Below are 24,699 nucleotides of genomic sequence, written 5' to 3'. Positions count from 1 at the left end.
ATATGTAAGTACATTAGAAATTCACCGTAATTTCATTTCTCGATATATTTCCTAAGTGTTCAGACCGTCTTAGGATAACAACCTGGGGCAGAGATTATCTGAACAAATAGCGTTTAAAATCAATGATTTCTGTCTATATAATCCTCGTATAACATGTAAAGGAACAATGCAATATAATAACTTTGTTTTTCTGCGAAACCATATGTATATATATATATATATATATATATATATATATATATATATATATATATATATATATATATATATATATATATATATATATATATATATATATATATATATATATATATTTATGTAACATAACCCTATATATCAGCTCTTACGTCACGTATCCACTCCTACAGCTGTGTCTAACTATACAGTTGCTGCACATGTTGCGATACTGCCGCTGGCTGCAAACGTGCTGACAGCGCGTGTCGATGTCTTTCTTCTTGGAGGTGAGTCTAGTGAGGGTGGTCTGCGTGTCCGTGGTCGCGGTAGTGGAACAGCAGAACGCTCTGCGGAATTCCCGACGGTATTTACCTGGAAGATACAACGTGCCAATATTATGAGCATACTACACATAATAATATAAGGCCGTTTCCTTTTCCTCACCAGTCCATTCCTTCTTTCCAGTCGTTAATCCGTACCTTTTCCCTTACCCCAAAAAAGCGGGCAGCGCATTCGCAGAGACCTTTGCGAATGTTCATGGGCGGTGGTGATCGTTATCGTCTACCATCAGGCGAACTACCAGTTCAGTTGCCCGCTATGACATCAAAAAAAAATACTAGCTGCGCCCCGCGGTTTCACCCGCGTAAGTCTGTATCACGTAGGAATATTGGGATAAAAAGTTGCCTATGTGCAATTCCAGTTGTTCAGCTATCTACGTACCAAATTTCATTGCAATCGGTTCAGTAGTTTTTGCGTGAAAGAGTAATAAACACACACACACGTCCTGAGAAATTTTTGAAAGAATAGAAAAAATTTGACCACGAGGCAGGATTCGAACCTGCCTCATTTATAATGCACCTCATTTATAAAGCATTTCAATGCTAAAAAACTAAAAATTAAACACACACATCCTTATAAAACTTTCGCATTTACAATATTACTAGGTGCGCCCCGCCGTTTCACCCGCGTAAGTCCGTATCCCGTAGGAATATCGGGATATAAAGTTGCCTATATTTCATTTCAGTTGTTCAGCTGTCTACGTACCAAATTTCATTGCAATTGGTTAAGTAGTTTTTGCGTGAAAGAGTAATAATCACACACACACCCTTATAAAACTTTCGCATTTATAATATTACTAGCTGCGCCCCGCCGTTTCACCCGCGTAAGTCCTTATCCCGTAGGAATATCGGGATAAAAAGCTGCCCATATTTTATTCCAGTTGTCCAGCTGTATACGTACCAAATTTCATTGCAATCCATTCTGTAGTTTTTGCGTGAAAGAGCAACAAACACACACATCCTTACAAACTTTCGTATTTATAATATTAGTAGGATTGTACTGTCTCCGATCAGAATCGAGCCTAAATGAGTCGACTACATACCAACAATAAGTGAAGTTAATAATAGTCTGTTAGTAAGACTTACCACTCATAAAATTATATATAAGCGGGTTTATGGCTGAATTAGCGTAACACATCACGTGGGAGAGCAGAGCAAGGCAGGTCAGAACTTCATTCTGCTTCATGTCAAGAATGTACCTGTAATAATAAATAGCCTATTAGTATATATAACCCAACTAACCCGCACTTGGTCAACGTGGTGGATTATGGCCTGAACCCTCACAGGAGGCCTGTGTACTGATGATAATATTCAGCTCTTCTATATCATATATTTTATGGACCGACTTTAAAAAAAGGACGTTCTCATTTCTGTGGGAGTTTTCTTTTTAGGTTTCCCAGTCCTTTCCATTATTCCTCTCGTCAATCCTTTCTTAATCCCTTTCCAATTTGAAGTCGGCAATTCATTTGTAGAGGCGTAAGATCTACAATTGACCTTACGCCTCTCCAAATGTTCATGGGCGGCGGTAGCGCTTACCTTCAGACGACCCACCAGATAGTTAAAAATAATTATTGATTTCGCCGTTTATTATCTGTGGAAAAACGTTTTCTGAAATAAAAAAAATAGTAGCATAAATTAAATGGTACACTGGCGATCTAATTAAACTAATGACACGTTTAAAAAGTTTCGGAGAAAATCTAGTGCGTATGTAAAGTTGAATTAGCAATCGGTTACATACAAAAAAAACTGGAAATGGTGTCTAATGATCTGCTTAGTTTTTAAACTGATTGTCGAAAATAAGAACACTTGAATACGCAATTACAGTCGTGTTTATAAATAAAAAATCTCTCATAAAAAACTCTCATTTCATTATCAGATGCGTGAAGGTGTCTACGGTATCCAATATTGTATATTCTTATATCTTTAAACGAGCAATTCTTGTATATATTTATATAATTGGAATCTCGGAATCGGCTCCAACAATTTTCATGAAATTTAGTATATAGGGGGTTTCGGGGGCGATAAATCGATCTAGCTAGGAATCTTTTTTAGAAAATGTCATATTCATGTTTCGTTATTCGTATTTTATCGACTTAAACTTATTGCGTGTGGGTCTATTAATCTTTCACGCAAAAACTACTGAACCGATTGCAATGAAATTTGCTTCGTAGATAGCTGGACAACTGAAATAACACATAGGCAATTTTTATACCGATATTCCTACGGGATACGGACTTACGCGGTTTCAACCGCGGGTCACAGCTAGTATCTCTTATTATTTATATGATAGTCTACTCGCTACCTAGCGATAAGACCGCCATTTGTACATATTCTCCCTTTTGTTTGTTTTTATCTATGTTTTCCTGTAAATTGTTGTGCGCAATAGTGTTATCTATCTCTCTATATTACGTAGGTTCAGATTTGACTAGTATTTTAACAGTAGACGTTGCGAAATTTTCAAACAATCAAAATTAACACAAACACGATTATACAACTAGTAGTACCCAGCAACAAGACGGTACACGAACTTTGTATAAATTACCATGTCAGTCAATATTTGGCATGACATCACTCACAGCTAGTCGACGGGCGCGATAAGACAACAAACAATGGACATTAGCCATCGATGAATTGACTAGACCTGTATAATATCGGATACTTTAGTTTTGATGAGCCACAGATAATTCGAGGCGTGTGTCCAGTATAAACTGGGCACAGATAATTAAGGTACTTCAGAGTAAATAGACATATATCTGTTAATTTGATTTGGGACTCATTTTTCAAGGTTGAAATTTGTTCTTCGTTCGTTCGTTCGTTCGTTCTTCTCTATATCTTATACTATTGCATCTTCTAAATATAATTAAAGACCCAACCAAAATGTATTTTATTGTTCTAATTGATTAGAACCTTAATTACGTTACAACTGAGAAATCCAGAGATCTCGGTTGGAATTTAAATAAATTTACATTCATCGTAAATATATACAAAAAGCATAGATCTGGATTATAGTGAATTATAAATAAAGATAGATGTAATCTATAGCGGCGGTTTTATTAACAAAATTAACTCTGAAACGAGCAAAGAAGATGATATAAATATTTATGTGTACGTGAAAAACCTTCGTCAGGTAACAAAAAAAAAAAAAAGGAAACAAATGACAGTTTAGTATGCATTTTACTTGATTTTAGATATATTAACGCGATGTTATTCTTGTTTTTCAGCTATCTACATACCAAATTTCATTGCAATCGGTTGAGTAATTTTTGTGTGAAAGAGTAACAAACTCACACACATCCTTACAAACTTTCGCATTTATAATATTAGTAGTTAAGTATTTTATAATTTAGTAGGATTACAATTAGGCATTGACGCATCACTGACTCCGTGACCTTTGACTTTCAAACATTTTGATGTGTTGACACCAAGTTTTGACCCTCTGAAGATAGTTTATAACCTAGAGGACTCATCTCAAATCTCTTAGAAGTTCTATAAGATTGTTATTAAGCTTTTGATTATATTTAAATTATAGCCGTGTAAAACATAACCCAGGAAATATCGGGAGGCCCGTTTCCTCACACTTCCTAGTCCAATCTTTCTTTCCAGTTATTAATCCTTTCCTTATCCCTTACCCCCCAAAAAGCAAACAGCGTATTCGCATAAGCACTGCCTCTGCGGATGTTCATGGGCGGTGGTGATCGCCTACCACCTATACCTACCACCAGCCAGATAGGCTTACCACCAGCTGTTGCCCGCTGTGACATGTACCGGCCTCCTATGAGAGTTCAGGCCATTATCCAGCACGCAGATGTGACAATAGCGTCGAACTTTCGATTCTTCGACATGCCGGTTTCTTATGATGTTTTACTTCACCGTTTCGAGCAGTCGTGATGTGAATAATGTAGATAAATTGATTAATCAATTAATATCTTGTACGCTTGTCTGTCTGGTCTCGACTTTAACTTTCGCTTGAAGCATTCCATGGTTGTTTTAAATGTTGTAACATTGATTTGATTTTTGAAGATTGATTGAAGCATACATAGTGACTTAAGGACAGGCAAAAAGCGACTGTTTTAAATAAGTAGTGATAAATATTCTTATCATGAAAGACATTCGTCTTACCTAAGTGCCGACAATAGATGCACAGGAAAGTAGCAAACAGCGAACATAACTACCACAGCTACCAGCATCTTGGCCGCCTTCCTGCGCGACCGGAGCTGGCCTGGAATATAATGTTTGTATGTTATTCACTTTATGCAGACTGAAAACATAACCGCAAACATAACGCAAGTATGCCCGCTTGGTCAAAGGAAACCTATAGTGTCAGCGCTATTCATCGGAATGTCATAATTTAATTCAAACTATAAATAACAATGGATCTTCTGGATGGAAATAAGATGTACTCTAGCCTGCTATCTCCAGACACAAAAATCGCACCAGGAAATCGCTCCGTTGCAACGTAGTTCAAAGACATGCAAACACACTTTCGGATTTATATTAAGTACGGAAGTATGTATAGCACAATTTCACATCAAAAATTCAATATCCAAAAAAATATCACGCTGTCACGTTTAACGTCACGTCACATTAGCCTGCCGGCGGGTGAAAAGTTATCCCCACCGTAATCATTCAAGGTTCAAAAATTTTTCACTTCCGCTACGGATTTTTGTTTTTTATACTTCTGTACAAAACGGTTGGCATGTCCGGAGTCAAATAAGTAATAATGAATAAAATTGTTACCCTACTTCTCCCTGGTCAGAACTGGTATAATTAATTATTTGAAATTAGATAAAACCTATTAACGGATTTAATACGTGATTCATTTATCCCAAAGTTTGGAATATTTTTTTCCGAATATCCTTTTTACTTCCTAATTAGAGGTAGATTATAAGCCTATCGAAATGCTGGGATAAATAAAATAATATATAATTGTCTTAAAATCCATTAAAATTTTTCAATCTTTAAAAGTATAAAATCACACGATATGCCGAGATAAAAATTAAAAATAGCACATCTCTACTGGCTGACTTTTTATAGGTCAAGTATGCTAAAGATTTTTGCTTACACGTTGATATTTTATCATTTAAATGACAATTTGATTAAATACAAATACTTTCGTCGTATGTATTATAGATGTACAAATGACAAATTCCTAATTTCAGAATACAAAGCCCAAAGTGGAATGCCCGTTTTACGCCTTGGGTTGGAATTCATTCAAAGACAACCATTCCTTTAGGCGGGTATCTTTCAGAAATCAGATAAGTTTCGGGAGAGCTTGTGATTAAATGAATCTATCAATCATATATAATTACACTGAGTGACATAGGCTTTATATGTACCACGGATGAAACTGTACAGTTAGTAAGTAATAAATGCCACAAATACCCACAGCTTCTTATAAATTTTTATGGTACAAACTTTTATCCCCTATCTTATCCCTTAGGAAAGAATTTAGCAAAATCCTTTTTTAACGGATGCCTACGTCATAACACCTATCTGCATGCCAAATTTCAACCCGATCCGTCCAGTGGTTTGGGCTGTGCATTGATAGACCACTATGTCAGTCGGAGCCTTTGATTTAAAGATAAATAGTGTAAAATAGTTTATTCATTTATTTTTTTCTTCAATATTCGACAATATCTGAGAGCGTATTTATTTAAAAATCCACCCTTTATTAATAAAACCTTGCAAGTTTTTTTCCACTAACATTTCTGAAACATAATTTAAAACTAAACCAAAAATTATATAAAAAAAGTAGGTATGAAAAGAAAGAAAATGCGTTGATTTTTACGACTTAGGGATGAAATTTAAACAAAGATTTTTTGGCATTCCCATCAACAAGGTGAAAGGTTAATGAATGTTACTGCATGTTATCTATAAATAATACTTCAGCTATTATATCACCCTGGATAACGAGCTAAGAAAATCTCGGGGGAAATTATATCATCAGATATTCTTATAATCCTTGATATGCCATCGACATTCGGTAGTTACGTATGCGGATATTTTATACTAGACACTCGTCTCGGTTCCCGGATATCAAGATTTTTATTTTAACCCAGGGAGCGTTAAATCGGGATAAAAATCCTATCACCCTGTCTGTAAATCAAATTTCATCAAAATCCGTTCTGTATTTTCAGCGTAATTGACGGACAAACATCCAAGCAAAAAAGCTTTCATATTAATATTAGTGTGATAAATTATAACCTTTTTTGACTTTATTTCATTTTAAGCCCGTAAACTATTTGAAAACCACCTACTCTAATGCTAATTGATAAGATATCCTATCCAAAAGGTTGCCTGGCAGAGATCGCTTATTATAAGGCCTCCTATTAAACCTTTAAATGTTTCTCTCTATATGATGTTTAAATGTATCATAGAAATATACAGTGTTTTATTTGACTAGACTTATAATAGATCAAGATAGTTGTAGACTATTAATAATAAACTAGCATTTGCCTGCGGCTTCGGCCGCGTTAAATTCAGAGTAATTTAATAGATGTTATCATACATATAAACCTTCCTCTTGAACCACTCTATCTATTAAAAAAACCCTTCAAAATTCGTTGCGTAGTTTTAATTTAACCATACATAGAGACATAGGGACAGATATAGCGACTTTGTTTTATACTATGTAGTGATTATACAAACATGAATTACACATATTCCACATTACAATATCAGTTCAGATCCTGTAAATACTCTTGAAGTTATTTCAATAAATTATTATGCAATCAGAAGCATTCCGAAACAGTGAAACTCGAAATCTATACTTAATATTATAAAGTTGAAGAGTTCGTTTCTTTCTTTAAACGCACTCATCTCAGGAACTACTGGTCCGATTTGAGAAATTCTTTCAGTGTTAGATAACCCATTTATTGAGGAAGCCTACGTACCACGGCCAAAGCCAGGGCGGACCGCTAGTAAGCAATATAAGGTTAATGGGCACTTAGAATATTGTCGGAAAATATTTCGAAATGGCCGAAATTAACCATCGCTATTATTAAAACATTATATCCAGTACATGTCAAATATTCTGATAAATTACTTTAGTAATTTGTAAACATTCATAAAGGGCAAAAGTTTCTAGGCTAGTCTAGACTAGACTAAAGTGATGGCTAGCCATTAGCTGATCCACGCAACTGGTTTTCTGAAAAAGAAACTTTAGTTGTTGGTCATACCACTACCACACAAATTTCTAATGGTGATCCATTGAATTCGGTGCAATACTTCCTAAGGTTAACGCATTCAAACAAACTCTTTAACACGGTGACATAAATCAGCAAGTTATTCCATGTGAATTTCCTTTGACTATGCGAAACCTTGAATGCAGTGGTGGCTCAGTGGTGAGGACCTCGGACTTTAAAATCGATAAGTCGGGAGTTCGAGACCACGCGAGTGTGGAGGATATAATAGATTTTTCTATCTTTAAATGGACTTATTTGCGCATGTGGATGACATCACCACTGCATGAAACGGTGAGGGATAATATCGTGAGGAATCCGGCATGTCCGAGAATGAAAAATTTTATGACAAATGACATCTGTCAACCCGCACTTGGCCAGCGAGGTGGATTATGACTTGAACCCTAATGAGGAGGCCTGTGTCCCAGCCATGGAAACGTATATGGACTGATGATGATGACAGTAATTGCTATACTTACTCTCTTCAGCTGAAGCCAGTTTAATGGTTTCCGCTTGTCCAGGGATCTTGTGAGATCTCCACAGCACTCTGACTATCTGATGATACGCGACCGTCATCAAAAGCAGAGGAATTCTGTGGATAACGCAAGCAGAGGAATATATATGTCGGATATCCAGTAATTAATGAATAGAATCCTACTATCCTACTAATATTATAAATGCGAAAGTTTGTAAGGATGTGTGTGTGCTTGTTACTCTTTCACACGACACGCGAAAGTACTCAGCCGATTGCAATGAAATTTGGTACGTAGACAGCTGGACAACTAGAATAACATATAAGCACAACAACAACTTTTAATCCCGATATTCTTACGGGATACAGACTTACGCGGGTGAAACCACGGGGCATAGCTAGTAAAAATATATAAAAAAGCAATAAAGGGTCGTTTTGTTCGCCATGATTCAACGTAGTTTAATATTGTGTTAATATGGTAAATAGCATATAATTGTCCACTCTGTGGAAGTACTCAAAACATGCTCAGCACTTCAAGCTAATGACGCAGACCCACAAATTTACTAAGCTCAATTGGAACCGAGATGGCCAATCTAAAAACCAATTTGAAAATTTATAAGAGGTAGCATTGCAGGCACTCAGGGCGAGACAATTTACATTCCTACTTTAAGATCTGGACCAAAACAGTTTTTATAATTTTATTGTAGTCGTCAATTTACGATATTTTAAACGATATACATATTGGTAGGCTAAGAAAAAATGGTTGCCTGTAAAGTCGGTTTTACGGGCGAAGATTTTACGTGACAACGTCTTTTTCTCGGTAGAATATTTATTGATATGAATATTATTAAATTGCACAATAGGAACAAGGAATTGAATGAAAATAAGAATTGCACAAATTTTAACTATAGAAAATATATTTTGTTTACTAAAAAGACAGAGACAGAGACACAAGCACGCGCCGATTCAATACGCCTAATTCTCTAGTGCTGCGCGCGCGGCGGACCGATCATAGTTCGGTGACTCATCGTAACGTTACCGGGCGTTACACTTTTTCATGAGTGCCTCCGATCCGCAACCTAATTTAAGACGTTGTCACGTCAAAAAACCAACCCGTCTACCTTTTTTTATATATCATAGATAAATGTATATGTTATCGTTAAAACCCAATTTTTGTTACAACGCGCCTTCCCTAGTTAGAACTAGTTATAACTAAATGCCTTATCACAACTAGTTCTAAGTGTCTAACTAGAAAAACGCGTTAAAAACTACAATGTACTATATTTACTACAACTGTCTTTTACACTGTTATTTAACAATATTTTTTATAAAAGTGGGTTAGTGATGAGCGAAGCAAAGAAAGTGTTAGATTTTTTAAGATATAAATTTTTAATTATTAGATTATGTGTGAACCACTACACGGAAAACGGGTTTCCAACTGTATCACTTACATATACACATACACATAGCCCGATATATGTACCACGGGCGAATCCAGGGCTAAAAGTTAGTTTATCTATTTATTTATTTATAATGCTTTATTGCACAAACTTAGACAAAAACAGCAAGAATACAATAAAAAGAAAAAAATACATCTTTGTGCAAGAGGCGGCCTTATTGCTTAACAGCAATCTCTGCCAGGCAACCTGGTTTTCATAGGTTGTTAGTTCATAAAGTGTCTAATGGTTCACTGCAGTATTCAAATCTTCGGTACTTATGATTGTATTACATAAATAGGAAGATTCTTACGTGTATATAAAAACGACTTTAATGATATGCCACACGAAGTCGCTGGTGGTAGACCAGGTGGCTGTGCACTGCACCAAGTATTCCAGATTGAAACGGAGCGGCACCACCTTCACTGTGGTTAGTACCACCAGCTCTGGAGTATCTGAAACAATCATATTACTTTACTAAATAAATTTGAAAGTAACTCTGTATGTTCTTCACGACTAATTCACTGAGCCGATTTGGATTAAATTTGGGGCAGATATAGCTTGAGAACCGAAGGAGGATATAGGACATCTCTCTAAAAATCAGAAGAAAAACGAAAATTGTAGCAGATATAGTTTGAGACCGAAAATGACCATAGGACATTGAAAAATCCCAAGGAAAAGGGAAGTATGCGGAGAAAACCTCGGAAAGCCTTATTTTTCCTTTGAATGAGCAGGTGAAGCTTCAGGCGAAAAGCTAGTTTGAAATAAAACATTTAGATATTTGTTTGAAACATTTTTTGCTTTGCTTTTTCGTAAAATATTTTAAAGAACTCATCTTGGATATTATCTTTGCTCTATCTTATAAATAAAACATTCTGATTATAGTCAATTATATATATCTCTCTAAGCAGTGGTGGCTCACTGGGTAGGACCTCGGACTTAAAATCAACCAGTCGGGGTTCGAGACCAGGCGAGCGTGCAGAAAATAAATTGATTTTTCTATTTATCTGCGCATGTGTAACATCACCACTGCTTAAAAACGGTGAAGAAAAACATCGTAAGGAAACCGGCATGTCAAAGAATCAAAAGTTCGAAGACATGTGACATCTGCCAACCCGCACTTGGCCAGCGTGGTGGATTATGGCCTGAACCCTCATAGGAGGCCTGTGTCCCAGCAGTGGGAACATATAAGGGCTGAGGATGATGATGATATATCTCTCATAAGTACAAAAACTTGCATTTGAAAGTCAATCTTTTAAGCCCCAACTCAGTATAACTTAGTTACTAGTTATGTATTATGTAGGCTAAGGAACAGGTGCGTTAATATTACAGACGAAGCCAAAAGCCAATATTCAATTTTAATTTACATAAATTATGCTAAACTCACGATATATACAAAATAATAATTTTCTTACAAACTTAATCGACAACCGAAAATTCTAGAACAAATGTGTGGAAATCGTTTCTGATACAATATCTCGCGTGACTTAACAAATTCTATTAAGCTACATCAAACGGTTAGCGTGGTGTGAATCAAATATCGCTTCTGAGCGATTTTCAATCGTTTTGATTAAGTTCAGTGGAAGGTTCTTTACACGGACCACAGGCTATAAACACAAAACACCGCGACTGGCATATGTTTTGTAATTAGCATACATTTATATGGACTCGCCGTACACGGTTTATGTAAATGCAGGGAGTTGAGCTGGTAGTTCGGCTGATGGTAAGTCATCACCATTTGTAGAATTGGGACCGCTGAAAATGCTTTGCTTTTAAGTGTTTAAAGGAATGGAACAGGATCGACGATGGATACAGGAATGGACTGAGAAGGTGATGAAAAAAATCTTATTTGTAATTTCTACATTTCTTCCTCAAAACAATTTGAAAATTTGTCTTAGATATTATAAACAATTGCTAACTACAATTTAAAAAAAATCTGTGTGTGCGATTCACACACGATAGAAGTGAAACTTCAGTAAATCGACAAAAGAATGAGATGAATATATATAAAATATAAAATAGTATGTATATTTCTGTCTCATTCTTTACCGGCTTCATTCTACACATTTTTGTATTTGTGTCTCTTACCTGTCATTTTATCCGTTGCATCAGGTTTGAAATCACAACGATTCTAAAGAAGTTTCACTTCAAAAGATACAGGCCACCAGCTCTAACAGCCACCTAACGAAACACAGTAGCAAGCTACCATTTCACGCGGGTCTCCTGTGGTGGCGTGTTACCTTCCCTGGTGCGAGCTGGCCCATTTCATGCCGAAACGTACTCAACTTCCTCATACATTGAAGCCGGTGGCCGCCACACGCCACAATCATTGCTGAAAAATCGCTTCTCGTAGCGGCATGCGGCTGTCGCATGTCGCAACCCTAAGGCCTCAGCCTTAACTGAAGTTAACTCATCTTGAATAAGTCATAATTTCAAACGTCAAATAAGTTATTTGAATTAGTACACCAGGGACACCTACCTTTGTCGAATTTAGGCTGGTGTTATTATGATTTCTACTTCAGAGTATTTATGGTTAACTTTTTTATACGTTATTTCATCACTATCTAATCACTCATTATTTATTATTAATATTATACAATGGATGGATTAGTTTTTTTGAATGTATGTACAAACGCACGTAACCAGACATCACATCACGATTCGACCAAAAGTATCATTATCAAAAAAAAATTAAACAAACTCAGGAAAAATGTGTTCTATTCCAGAACAGACACAAGAAGATAATATTAAGAGATAGAAGAGAAGAGAAGAAGACAATACTATAACACAACAATTAACTGAACTGTAAGTATGGACAATTAATTTTAAGTCTAGAGAATTTGTTAGTACTTCAAAGGGATATGAGAGCTTCAAATTTTCCTAAGTACAAAACATTTATCATGAAAACATGTAGCAATATCAAGCACGATATTAAACTCACTGAATAGTAGTTCGAGTCCATATTACAAGTACTATATTCAACCTATTGATGATGGATTTTATGAGTAGATGCAATAGCGATTTTGAGCTTACTGAACAGATGATAGAGTCTATATTTGAGGAATTGCAACTTTCGCCCGTTTGATGGTGAATTTTACACGCAATAACGTCAAATCATCTTACATTAATCTTAAAAACATATACACAAAAAACAATTTATTTTAAACTCACTGAATAGTAATGATAGAGTCCATATTACAAGAATTGCAGTCTTCGCCCGATTGATGGTGGATTTGAATTTGAGCGGGAAGCAGATGGCGTACCAGCGGTCCACTGAGATGAACGTCAGTGTCAGCACTGACACTGTCACTGATACTGACTGAAACAAAAAAAAATATGAAAAAAAAATGACGGGAAATAACTAAACCAAATAGCCTCTCACCGCGGCTCCAATCCAACGGATTTTTATTTATTTATTTATTTATTTATTTGTTTATTTATTTATTTATTTATTTATGTATTAACATTTCGTACATGCAACATTGGTTTAATCTATACTAATATTATAAAGCTGAAGACTTTGTTTGTTTGTTTGAACGCAAACGCAACTTGTTAATCTCAGGAACTACTTGGTCCGATTTGAAAAATTATTTTAGTGTTAGATAGCCCATTTATTGAGGAAGGCTTTAGACTATATATGTATCACGGGCGAAGCCGGGGTGGAACGTAAGTAATAAATATTTTTAGTAGTCACAAGTTACGACTGTCACGTATATCTCAAATGACAATTAATCATCAATCAGAATATTAAATCATAACTTATATGACATAGGTCCTGTTCCACCACGGGGCTTTGTCCTTAAACCCTTTTGCTCCCCAAGGCCCATGTCCCAGCACTGACGAGATTTATAATGAAGTAGCTGCGACTCGCGGTTTAAAGCACTTGAATGTGTTTTTTTTATATCACAATATATCCCTTTCAATATTGGAATAGCCTAAGTTATTCCTTATTATATAGGATATCTGCTAGTGAAAGTTCCGTCAAAATCGTTTCAGCCGTTCCAGAGATTCTTTCCTTGTATACATATGTATTGCAGTATACGTATTTGTTTGTGTACGTCCGCTTCTCTATATGTGTGAGTACAATAAACTATTTATTTATATATTTGTTTATTATTTATTTATTTGATTCAAGTGCTTATTTACATATAACAAACAGATTTTACTTATTGGTACTGTCGTTTCTCCTTTACTAATTCACGTCGTTGTGTTTATTGTATGTGTGTTCACACGTGTATTGTATGTGTGTTCGCACTACAACTGGAATCAAATTAGCTTACAAGACGCTATCTTAGTATTTCAATCAATATGGAATACAAATAGACAGCGCTAAAATCTATCGATCGTAAACATTTCAGTCACTGATCTTAGAGATGCGAATGTGTTCTAGAAAAATCTAAAATTGATTATTCGGCTATTTTGGTATTTGGCGCTTTGTATACATTATATGTATGTATGTTTGTCTGGTTTTAGGTAAAACCGATTACAATTTTTTTTATGTCATTTTTATGTTTTTATGTTACATTTTTATGTTACATCGGGCAACTGAGCTGGTGGTTCGCCTGATGGTAAGCGATCACCACCGCCCATGAACATTCGCAAAAAAAGTGCCTCTGCGAATGCGCTGCCCGCTTTTGGGGTAAGGGAAAAGGAAAGGATTAACGACTGGAAAGAAGGAATGAACTGGGACGGGTGAGGAAAAGGAAACGGGCCTACTTCGATATTTATTTGCTTTCACGAATATTTGGAAGTCATCTTGAAACTCGATCGGATGGAAATTATTATAGTATATGATACAATAAAATACAAGAGCTGCAACTTGTTTATTAAAGCAAAATACAAGAAAAAAATTGTGTATTCAAATATAATAACGCTACAACAAAAAACTAGCTTATAACAATTTTCCATGGAAGATGGAGTAAGTAACGACTCATTAGAGTGGAATAATCTCTCTGATTTAAACTAGCTGCGCTCCGCGGTTTCAGCCGTGTAACTCTGTATTCCGTAGGAATATCTGGATAAAAAGTTGCCTATGTGTTATTCCAGTTGTCCAGCTGTCTACATACCAAATTTCATTGTAATCGGTTTAGTAGTTTTTGCTTGAAAGAGCATCAAACACACACACATCCTTACAAACTTTCGCATCTATAATATAAATAAGATAGGATAAGCAGGATGTAGGATAGTATTTAACATTAGTTTTCGGCGTTTAATAGTACTATGACAGGTTCACAAGATTCATAAATCCTACAGATGACAATTCCACAGCTATTCGTTTGAAATACTACCCATAAACCGCTTCATAAAGTCACATTGCCGCTAGAAAACCGACTGAAATCCAATGTCAAAAACTCCATTACTGTGTCGACAGTTCATTGCTCCATGACAGATTTTTCCATAAACGATCCGCTCAAACGTCAGCGAAATAAAAATAATTGAACGATCTAGAAGCGGCGATGCATGGCGTATGGCCATAAAGCCTATTTCTCTATATTATCAATTATTTATACTAAGAAACTAGCTGCGCCCCGCGTTTTCACTCACATTAGTCCGTATCCCCTAGGAATATCGGGATAACAACCTAACATATGTAAAATTATACCACAAAACAACTTGTTTAAAAATAGAAACTGTTTTCCCTACATTATATTACAATTAGTGTTAGTATTTTCTTGTGTTTAATTTTACGCGAGTATTATACATTTAGAACTTAAAAACTTTTTAACGGATTTTAAACGCGATTTATTCATTATTTTATTAACCCTCATAACATCTCAGTCTCCCCGTGACCACGCTCGCTGTAAAGTGTTCGAAACGTCGGGTTAATAATATAATGAATAAATCGCGTTTAAAATCCGTTAAAAAGATTTTAATTTCTAAACTAGTAATTAGTGTTATATTCAGGCTCCACCCACGCTCCACCATAGATTTTTAAACATTATTTACCAACGTTATATCACAAATAGGTCGATCTCACAACCCCGCCGTTAACATCAAATGAAAGGTCACAAAAGAGTTCCGATATCCGTCAACCTGTCAACTAATCATTTAACCTGTCCATTGTTATGGATTCATACAATCCTGTCCTACTAATATTATAAATGCGAAAGTTTGTAAGGATGTGTGTGTGTTGTTGGTCTTTCACGCAAAAACTATTGAACCGATTGCAATGAAATTTGGTACGTAGATAGCTGGACAACTGGAATAACATAAAGGGAACATCTCATCCCGATATCCCTACGGGATACGGAGTTACGCCGTTGAAACCGCGGGGCGCAGCTAGTAATATTATAAAGCTGAAGAGTTTGTTAGTTTGTTAGAACGCACTAATCACAGGAACTACTGCTCCGGTTTCAAAAATTATTTCCGTGTAAGATAAAGGCTATATATGCGAGCTATACCACGAGCGAAGCCGGGTCGGACGGCCAGTATTAAAAAAAAATGTTCCTTCAATAAACAGACTGGCTCTAAGAACCACGCAATTTTTTAGCATTGATTTTAAATTGTATTCAATTAAAATCCCTTTTGATTTAAAGTAAATATGTTCCTGATCCCGACTTATATTTCCATTTACCAATGAATTGAAATTTAAAGGACGCCGAAAACCATTTTGAAGGCTTATCTAAATAACTGCAGACATTAATTGGACTGGAGAGGATTTATTTTTCACTGTGAACGCTAATACAGTGTCCATTAACGGTTTGTAAATACGCGAAGCAACCTTTTAGTAATATAATCGGTTGTTTTTGAGGCGTATTACTTTCAGCTGATGTAGCGACTGTGTGTGTGAATTTTAGACCATATTCGCTGCTCGTCTCGGCTTCCGTATTAACCCGGGAGAAGGTATAGTTTTATGTGTATGTGCCCGGGGTAAAACGAATATGAAACAGCCTGTTGACAAGTTCTTCTGCTACCTATGGGTTATCTTAAAACATGCGTTTGTCTTTTTTTGTGCATGTCTCTTTGGAAAACTAAAAAAAATATGTTTCATTGTATAATATAAAACAACGTCGCTTTGCGCCGTCTTTGCGTCTGTATGCTCAGTTCTTTAATTACGCAACAGAGTTTGATGGGGCTTTTAATAGATAGAGTGATTCAAGAGAAAGGTTTATATGTATAATAATATGCGTTAAATAGTATAGGAATTGAGATATTTCAAATATAGAAAATGTTCACGGTATAGGGAAAGAGGTTTTAACGCGTACAAAGCCGCGGACTAAAGTTAGTTTAAACAACAAAATTATTCAATACCCGTCGCCATAGCGCCCCCGTTTCCTTCCGTTCGTTCCTACCCTCCGTGAAACAGTCGAGTTTTCACAAAAACCGAATGAGGAAGCGAGTAGTGAAATAAAAATATCGAAGTTCAAGTTCAAGTGATAAAATAAAACCAAACCTAACCTAAAAACTATCTACTATCGCCGAGGCCAATATAAAATTAAAAATTTTGCAAGTGTATATTGAAGTGAAACTTCTTTAGAATCGTTGTGATTTCAAACCTGATGCAACGGAAAAACGACAGGTAAGAGACACAAATACAAAAATGTGTAGAATGAAGCCGGCAAAGAATGAGACAGAAATAAAATACTATTTTATTCATTCTTTTGTCGATTTACTGAAGTTTCACTTCTATCATGTGTGAATCGCACACACACCGTTTTTTTTTTAATGTGAATTTTTACTTAACATAAGTATGCTTTAACGGTTAGTTTCGGGACATTAAAAAAAGATTATTGCAATTAATCATACTAATATTATGAACGCGATAGGTTCGGTAGGCTCTTTCTCGCGAAAACAGCTTATTGTGTTAATATGAAATTTGGTTCAGAGATTGATTATAGTCTGGATTAGCACATAGGCTACTACTCCATTGCAACACTGCGATTAACGTAGGTGTAGTTAGTAATAAATAAAACTAATTAATAGGATGTTTTGAACAACACTGATAGCTGTTCGATCGAAGCAAACACAATTCAATTCGTAATTGATTTAGTTGCAGAATACGAATTTTGTCTTACATAATGGGATTATAATAGTATAACATTATACTGAAATAGCGTCGCCCCTATGGATGTTTCCTTTACAAATAAAAGATCGCTCCCTGACCCGACAAATTGTATCTTTTGTTGTTGGAGACAAGTGTACGTATTCACAAACGACTTTCTGGGCGGAAAAGTTTAACAAATGACGTATGATTTTGTAAGAAACCATTTGTTTTGGTGCGCGTATTTCTTGTATCATATCTCGAAATACCTTCACGATTAATAAGTCTTATAAATGTGATTAAACAATATAACAGTTATTTTTTTAGTTTGAATATTATGATTTACTAGCTGCGCCCCGCTGTTTCACCCGCGTAAGTCCGTATCTTCTAAGAATATCGGGATAAAAAGATGCCTATATTTTATTTCAGTGGTCCAGCTGTCTACGTACCAAATTTTATTGCAGTCGGTTCAGCAGTTTTTGCGTGAGAGAGCAACAAACACACACACATCTCTACAAACTTTCGCACTTATAATATTAGTAGCATATTTGGACAGGTGAGGTTTTAGATATAAGGTTGGTGGTGGTGGTTGGTGGCCTGCATAATTGAAATATCATTGATAGTTGGCGGACGACAACTGCGCATTTTAAAAGATGATTCTTTCAGCGCACAACGGACATATGGAATCAATTTCTTCGTATAGTATTTCTAAATGCTTAAGATCTAGGGACCTTTAAGATGAGAACGATCCTATAAGGCCGGCAACACACTCGCGATATCCTTGGCATTGTAGATGCATATGGGCGACGCTGGTCACTTACTATCGGGTGACGCGTCAGTCTGTCGTTGCCGGCTCTCTCTTAAAAAATATTTCATAACAGCCCCGATATTAACATGCAATTTAAAACAATACGTACCTGAAAATAAAGCAGTATTTTGCACAGTGCATCTCCCAAGAACCACGTCTCGGTCACATCCCACAAAACCGTAGCTGGCAAACAAAATAGAATCACCATGAAATCGGCTACAGCCAAATTCACAAGGAAATAATTAGTCACCGTCCTCATCGAATGATTTCTATACACGGCCACACACACTAACGAATTTCCAACCAATCCAATGATGAATACAGCTGTGTGCGTTGCTATCAACAACCATTCGTATGTTCGAGGATATATGTAGTCATTCAACATTGAAATGTATTCTGCTCTCGATAAGTTGCAATATTCAACGGCACCAACGCATACTTCTGTACTGTTTTGTTCTTCAGTATCATCTTTTGACTCAACGATTGTTTCTTTCTTATCTTCTTTAATAGCTCTTTTAAATCTATCAAAAACGAATGTATCTTGGAAATCACTATAATATGATGAAGGGTCATCTTCATCTTGATTGCTTGTATCTGAAGCTTTATTTGATTGTATTTCATCTTTTGTATTTCTCTTATTTAAATATGTTGTCGTTTCAATATCGTATGCTTCTAATTGTTCATATGCTTCATATGTGTAACTATTTGCTAAAGTAAGTACAACAATGACAAGAATTGTATTCATTTTCCTTGTTCTAATGAATCCAATATCCTATCTAGATCTTCATGCACTGCATTTAAGGCCTGAAACAATAAAAATAAACAAATTAATACTTTAAACTTATTTATAACGGCCTCTTTGATACATCTTAAAAGTTTTAAAAGTCTTAAGTATCAAAAAACCCTTACAAAAAACTCTGTTAATTTACTCAAGTTAGAGCTAATATAAGATGTAGTATAATAAAGAATATAACTTCTAGAATGCTAGCTATTTTTCCGTGGCTACGTTCGTGTAGCCATGGGTTAATCCCATAGAAAACCTTATTCATAAAAACTTTGTCACCTATATCTGGGTACAAAAATTATATAATTTAATCTCTCTTATACGACATGAAAGAAAGAAAACCAAAAAATTTGTTCATTTATAGTGAGGTATAGGCGGTTGAGTTATTCGGTCTCTGGAAACAAAATTTTTATCACAAAATCTCTCTGATGCCACGAAAAGAAAGACAAATAGAAATCTAGTTCATTAATAGTAGGGTATTAACTTTGTCTCAGGGATTACTGAGAACTGGTTTAACGGTTGAGATATCTCATTTCGTAAAACCCAACTGAATATTTTCTTATAAACTGAGACTATGAATGAATAGGGACAGTATTCTCTGTTTGCTTAGCAATGAACTGCTGATGAGTTGATATTTCGCTCCCATTCATTGAAAGTTCTGCCTGACTTAAATCTAATTTGTGAGTTGTCTCTACGAATGCGTGGGACTTCAATTTTATAAGCATTATTTCTAGGAAAATGTAGCTGTATTATGAGAACTGTTCCAAATCATGCTGATCTATTAAACTTCAGAAATAACGTATCATTTATATATTTAATCGTTAATTATGCCACATTGATTCAAAATATAATTACTAGTCTACAAAAGAGAGAAAACATAGTACAAAAGGCGTCCTTATTACTCTCTTGACAACTGTCCAAAGGAATAAAGAAAAATAAATTATTTTGTTTTTGGTATAAACGATCCTGTAAAACGATTCTTTTTATTCAATGATATCATCGATTATTTTACATACTTCCTACAAAACATCACTTCATTTAAGATATCATATTATTATTACGAATACCAACTTGTTTGTATGTTATTCACATAATTAGACCTTAAGAAAAGACATTGACTATCACTTATCAAGAGAGAGAAACTTCATGGATACGGAATTTATCTATTTATTTATTTAAAAGAAAACTTCAAGCGATAAATACAATCATAGCATAAGCAAAAAAGAGAAGAAGGCCAATTACAAGTTTTCATATGTATATACAATTATAACGTAATTACAAACGTCATTCGTAGTATAATTTTGGGTTTAATGTTTAAAAAAGGCATTTTTAATTGAGGTTATGTGGTTTAGAAGAGATCTAAAATCATCTCTTTTATTAATAGGTTGAAATTTCTACATGATCGGGTCAGACAGGAGCTTTGACGGTATTTAGAATGACTGGAGGGGAAGAAAAGTAACTTTAGGTATCGCACGGGGCTGGGATGCCGGAGACCGATGTCATCCCGCAACTCGGAGCAATCGACTGATCCGTTCACTATACGCAACAAGTATGCGAGATCGTATGGAAATATTAACATCAGAAATTCAAATAATTGATTGCCCCGACCGTGACATTAAAAAAATTTGTTTAATGTAATGATTATGCATATAAACACGCCTATTTCAAACAAGCAACTAGGCGCGTTTATTTATGTAATTAGTAAGTAGGTACGTTGGATACAAAAAAATCGGTCAAGTGCGAGTCGGACTAGCGACAGTAAAGTTTCATTTCTAAGCTAGAGAGCATCGGAAAACAATTGGCCTCCCATCCAATTTATGGCCGTGCCAACCGTTGCTTAACAGAATAGCAACATCTCTTAAAAAATTAAAACTGTCTAACTATCACGCTTTGGTGACAGACGGACAGACGGACAAACAAACAAACAAATAGAGAGATCGACAGCGAAGTCATAGTAATAGGCGATCACGATTTACCCTTTGAGGATGGTACGTAACTAGGTAGGTGTAAAATCTATTTCATTAAAACATTTTGCGGATAATTGAAAGAAAACCTAATAAATTGGTTACGATATGAGAAAGATGCCTAATCTTAAAAGCTTTCGAAATTTGGGACGCTCGTTTCGATGGAAAATGGATATAAAATATTTTAATATTGCTAGTTTAAGAGATTAAGAAATTATTTCCATTTAAGTGAACATATAAAATTATTTAATTTTATCAGCCATATTATAAGGCTATTTTAACATATTATTATCTAGTAGCTGCGCCCCGCGATTTCACCCGCGTGAGTACGTATCACGTAAGAATATCGGGATAAAAAGTTGCCTATATGTTATTCCAGTTGTCCAGCTGTCTACGTGCCAAATTTCATTACAATCCGTAAAGTAGTTTTTGCGTGTAAACAGTAACAGACACATACACACACATCTTTACAAACTTTCGCATTTATAATATTAATAGGATAGGATAGGATACTAATACTAATATTATAAAGCGGAAGAGTTTGTTTATTGGTTTGTTTGAACTCACTAATCTCAGGAACTACTGGTCCGATTAGAAAAAATTTTTCAGTGTTTGATAGCCCATTTATTGAGGAATACTATGTATTTACCACGGGCAAAGCTGGGGCGGACCGCTAGTTTTCAATATAAGTGTAATATAAACTCAACTTATAATGCATTCGGTTGAACGCACAATCCCAGAAATTATTGGTGGGAATATTAAAGCATTTTTGTATTGGAAATTAGACTTTACGATAACACGCTACGATTTAAAATTGCAGAGCATTAATAAAAAAAACTTGCGATTATGACAAAAAATGTTTCTCTTTATAGCTGGGACTGTGACGAAATAGCGAGCCTCAAAATTTAATTCTTAAATATATTCAGAAAATTTTCTACCAATTCTAAATTTTCTCCTTTACACACCAGGGAAGTTATAATGCCGTCTAAATGCAATCTAATTGCAGTATGGGATAGCTGAAAGATGGCGATAGACATATAGCTTTTTTTTCCCACACTGGAATAACTACTGCTTTAAGACGTCACTGTAAACGCATCTGATTGTTTAAATATAATAAATATGAATGAATTAATTAATTTTAATGACGAACAGAACAGTTTTGGTAGGATTTGGAATTTGGAAGATTTCGGAATACTAATAAAAAATACATATATAATTGTAGTACAAGATAAAAATATCTTATAAAACGTAATATCCAAGAATTTATACAGAAATACCTATTCAAAAAAACTAAACAAACACCCGTTAATGATAGAATCAATTAAATTGTCTCACTTGTAATTATGAAAAGTATACGTAAGAAAATTAATTTAATCCCGACTATCCTAATCAGGATCCTACTAATATTATAAATGCGAAAGTTTGTAAGGATGTGTGTGCGTATGTAGCTCTTTCACGCAAAAATTACTGAACCGATTGCAATTAAAATTGGTACGTAGAAAGCTGGACAACTAGAATAACATATAGGCAACTTTTTATCCCGATATTTCTACGGGATACGGACTTTCGCGGGTGAAACGGCGGGTCGCTGCTAGTATTAAAATAAACTCATTAAATTATTGTATCGTCGCTGATCTTCAATAAGTATACAAAGTTTGAATCAACTTTATCCGTTTAAAGTGAGTCAAAATCGAGTCTCAATATGTCGCTTACAACACACATACAGGTGAAGCTAATAAAATGCCTTAAAAATATAAATTTCTAAATATTTCTTAAATCTCTTTCCAGAAACATCTCCTAAATAAACACTTCATCATCGCTTCACTACGATAAAGGAGTATATCAAGTTTCACAGACGCTCTAATATCTTAAACCATTGCCTCACTTCCCTTACAGAAATAAGCAGCTGTTTAATAAAACCCATGTTACTTAAAAGACGGAAGGCAATTTGAATTTTGAAGCAGCTTTTTCTTATTTTGGTATAATAAAGTTTTGTCTCTGAAATTGAAATTTAAGGTAAAGTAAATAACGAAACACATCGGGTCGTTTTTTAGGTATTTCAGAGAGTTCTCAAATAATGCGGTGACGTAATGCTAAAGCTGTTAGCGGCCATCTTGGAATTTAATTTTTTTTTTTTTTTTTTTTTTTTTTTTTTTTTTTTTTTTTTTTTTTTTTTTTTTTTTATGTCATAGCGGGCAACTGAGCTGGTGGTTCGCCTGATGGTAAGCGATCACCACCGCCCATGAACATTCGCAAAGGTTGGGCCTCTGCGAATGCGCTGCCCGCTTTTTTGGGATAAGGGAAAAGGAATGGATTAACGACTGGAAAGAAGGAATGGACTGGGACGGGTGAGGATAAGGAAATTTGGTCATAGTTTATTAGTCCAGCCTTTTCAGGGAGTTATGAAACATTGAATCTAGTATTTTGTCGTATGTAAGACTTGCGACTAATTCGCTTTTCAAATAAAAAGCATCAAAATAGATACATCCGTTCAGAAGCTACGATGCCACACAAGGACTTGATTTTTTTATTTAACTTGAAAATCTCTATTACTTTAAGATAGATAAGAATCACAAGTATTACACTTATATCACCAATTTAGTGCACCAGGGGCTAAAATGAGTATTTTTCCTAGTTTTCCTATAACAATGTAGAGATGTCTGTTTTCTGATGATGAGGGTCGTTAATGATGATCGGTTTTCGATCACACACAGGTCTATCAATAAAGATATGGTATTGATAGACCTGTAACTATCTCAAGGTTTGTACAATGAATCCTTATTTCCATTAACAGCTTGTGTGCCAGGCTTTTCCAGGCAAAGCTGGGCTGGGGGCGTCAATACTCTATTTCAAGGTGGAATATATATAATTCCGCGAAAACGCGTGTTAAAAAACGCTTTGCGCTCGTACGCTGTAAATATTAACTTAATGGAAAGTATTTTGAAATACATCTTGATGAAAGTTCTAGATTAATATCATGTAAGATTAGCCTCCTGAAATGGAAGAAAGATGTGGTAATCATGTCATGTGATGACATTTTTTGAACATGTCGCAGTGACTGGAAAAGATTACAGGTGGTAATGTGGTAATCAAGGGAGCTTTTAATCGGCTTAAAAAGTATCCTATCACCCAAAGTCAGCTCATACCCTGTATGTGTACGAAATTTCATCAAAATCGGTTCAGTAGTTTCAGCGTCACTGACGGACAAACATCCAAACAAACGAACTTTCACATTTATAATATTAGTGTGATTAACCAATCATGCATTAAATAAAAACTTTTTAGAAAGCCAAGAGAATCGAATCTCATAATTAACTGAATTAATGAAAAAGGACCGATGGTTTAGTAATTGCTATTCTTTCTTTCTTAAAAGATTCAGTGAATTGTCGTTGGTCATTGAGAGGAAAATAGGCAGGAAAAGGTCAAAGAGTAAGGGTCATAATACAGTACCCTTAGTTTCTTCCTCTTTTTATTTCTATTGTCCTTTTTCCTTTACTTTGTTCTCTTCTAACTTGTATATATTGTTATATATTTGATAATCATTATTTGTATATATGTATA

General features: G+C 35.1%; 1 protein-coding gene across 1 annotated transcript in view; it reads right to left on the bottom strand.

Annotated features, from left to right (window-relative positions):
• Positions 1–334: 334 nt before the first annotated feature.
• Positions 335–24,699, bottom strand: part of LOC119837006 (orexin receptor type 1-like) — a 57,378-nt gene continuing 33,013 nt past the window's right edge. Inside the window, exons 2-8 of the mRNA XM_038362484.1 lie at positions 18,500–19,194; positions 12,773–12,920; positions 9,915–10,056; positions 8,173–8,285; positions 4,632–4,731; positions 1,599–1,711; positions 335–546 (exon numbers count right to left, since the gene is read on the bottom strand). Of these exons, the coding sequence (XP_038218412.1) occupies positions 344–546; positions 1,599–1,711; positions 4,632–4,731; positions 8,173–8,285; positions 9,915–10,056; positions 12,773–12,920; positions 18,500–19,135 (1,455 nt within the window). The 5' untranslated portion in view covers positions 19,136–19,194 and the 3' untranslated portion in view covers positions 335–343. The remainder of the gene's footprint in view (positions 547–1,598; positions 1,712–4,631; positions 4,732–8,172; positions 8,286–9,914; positions 10,057–12,772; positions 12,921–18,499; positions 19,195–24,699) is intronic.

The sequence above is a fragment of the Zerene cesonia genome, chromosome 26 (assembly GCF_012273895.1).
Source record: "Zerene cesonia ecotype Mississippi chromosome 26, Zerene_cesonia_1.1, whole genome shotgun sequence".
In the NCBI taxonomy this organism is placed as follows: Eukaryota; Metazoa; Arthropoda; class Insecta; order Lepidoptera; family Pieridae; genus Zerene; species Zerene cesonia.
Note: the sequence above shows the minus strand (reverse complement) of the source record. Positions and strands in the feature narration are given on the sequence as shown.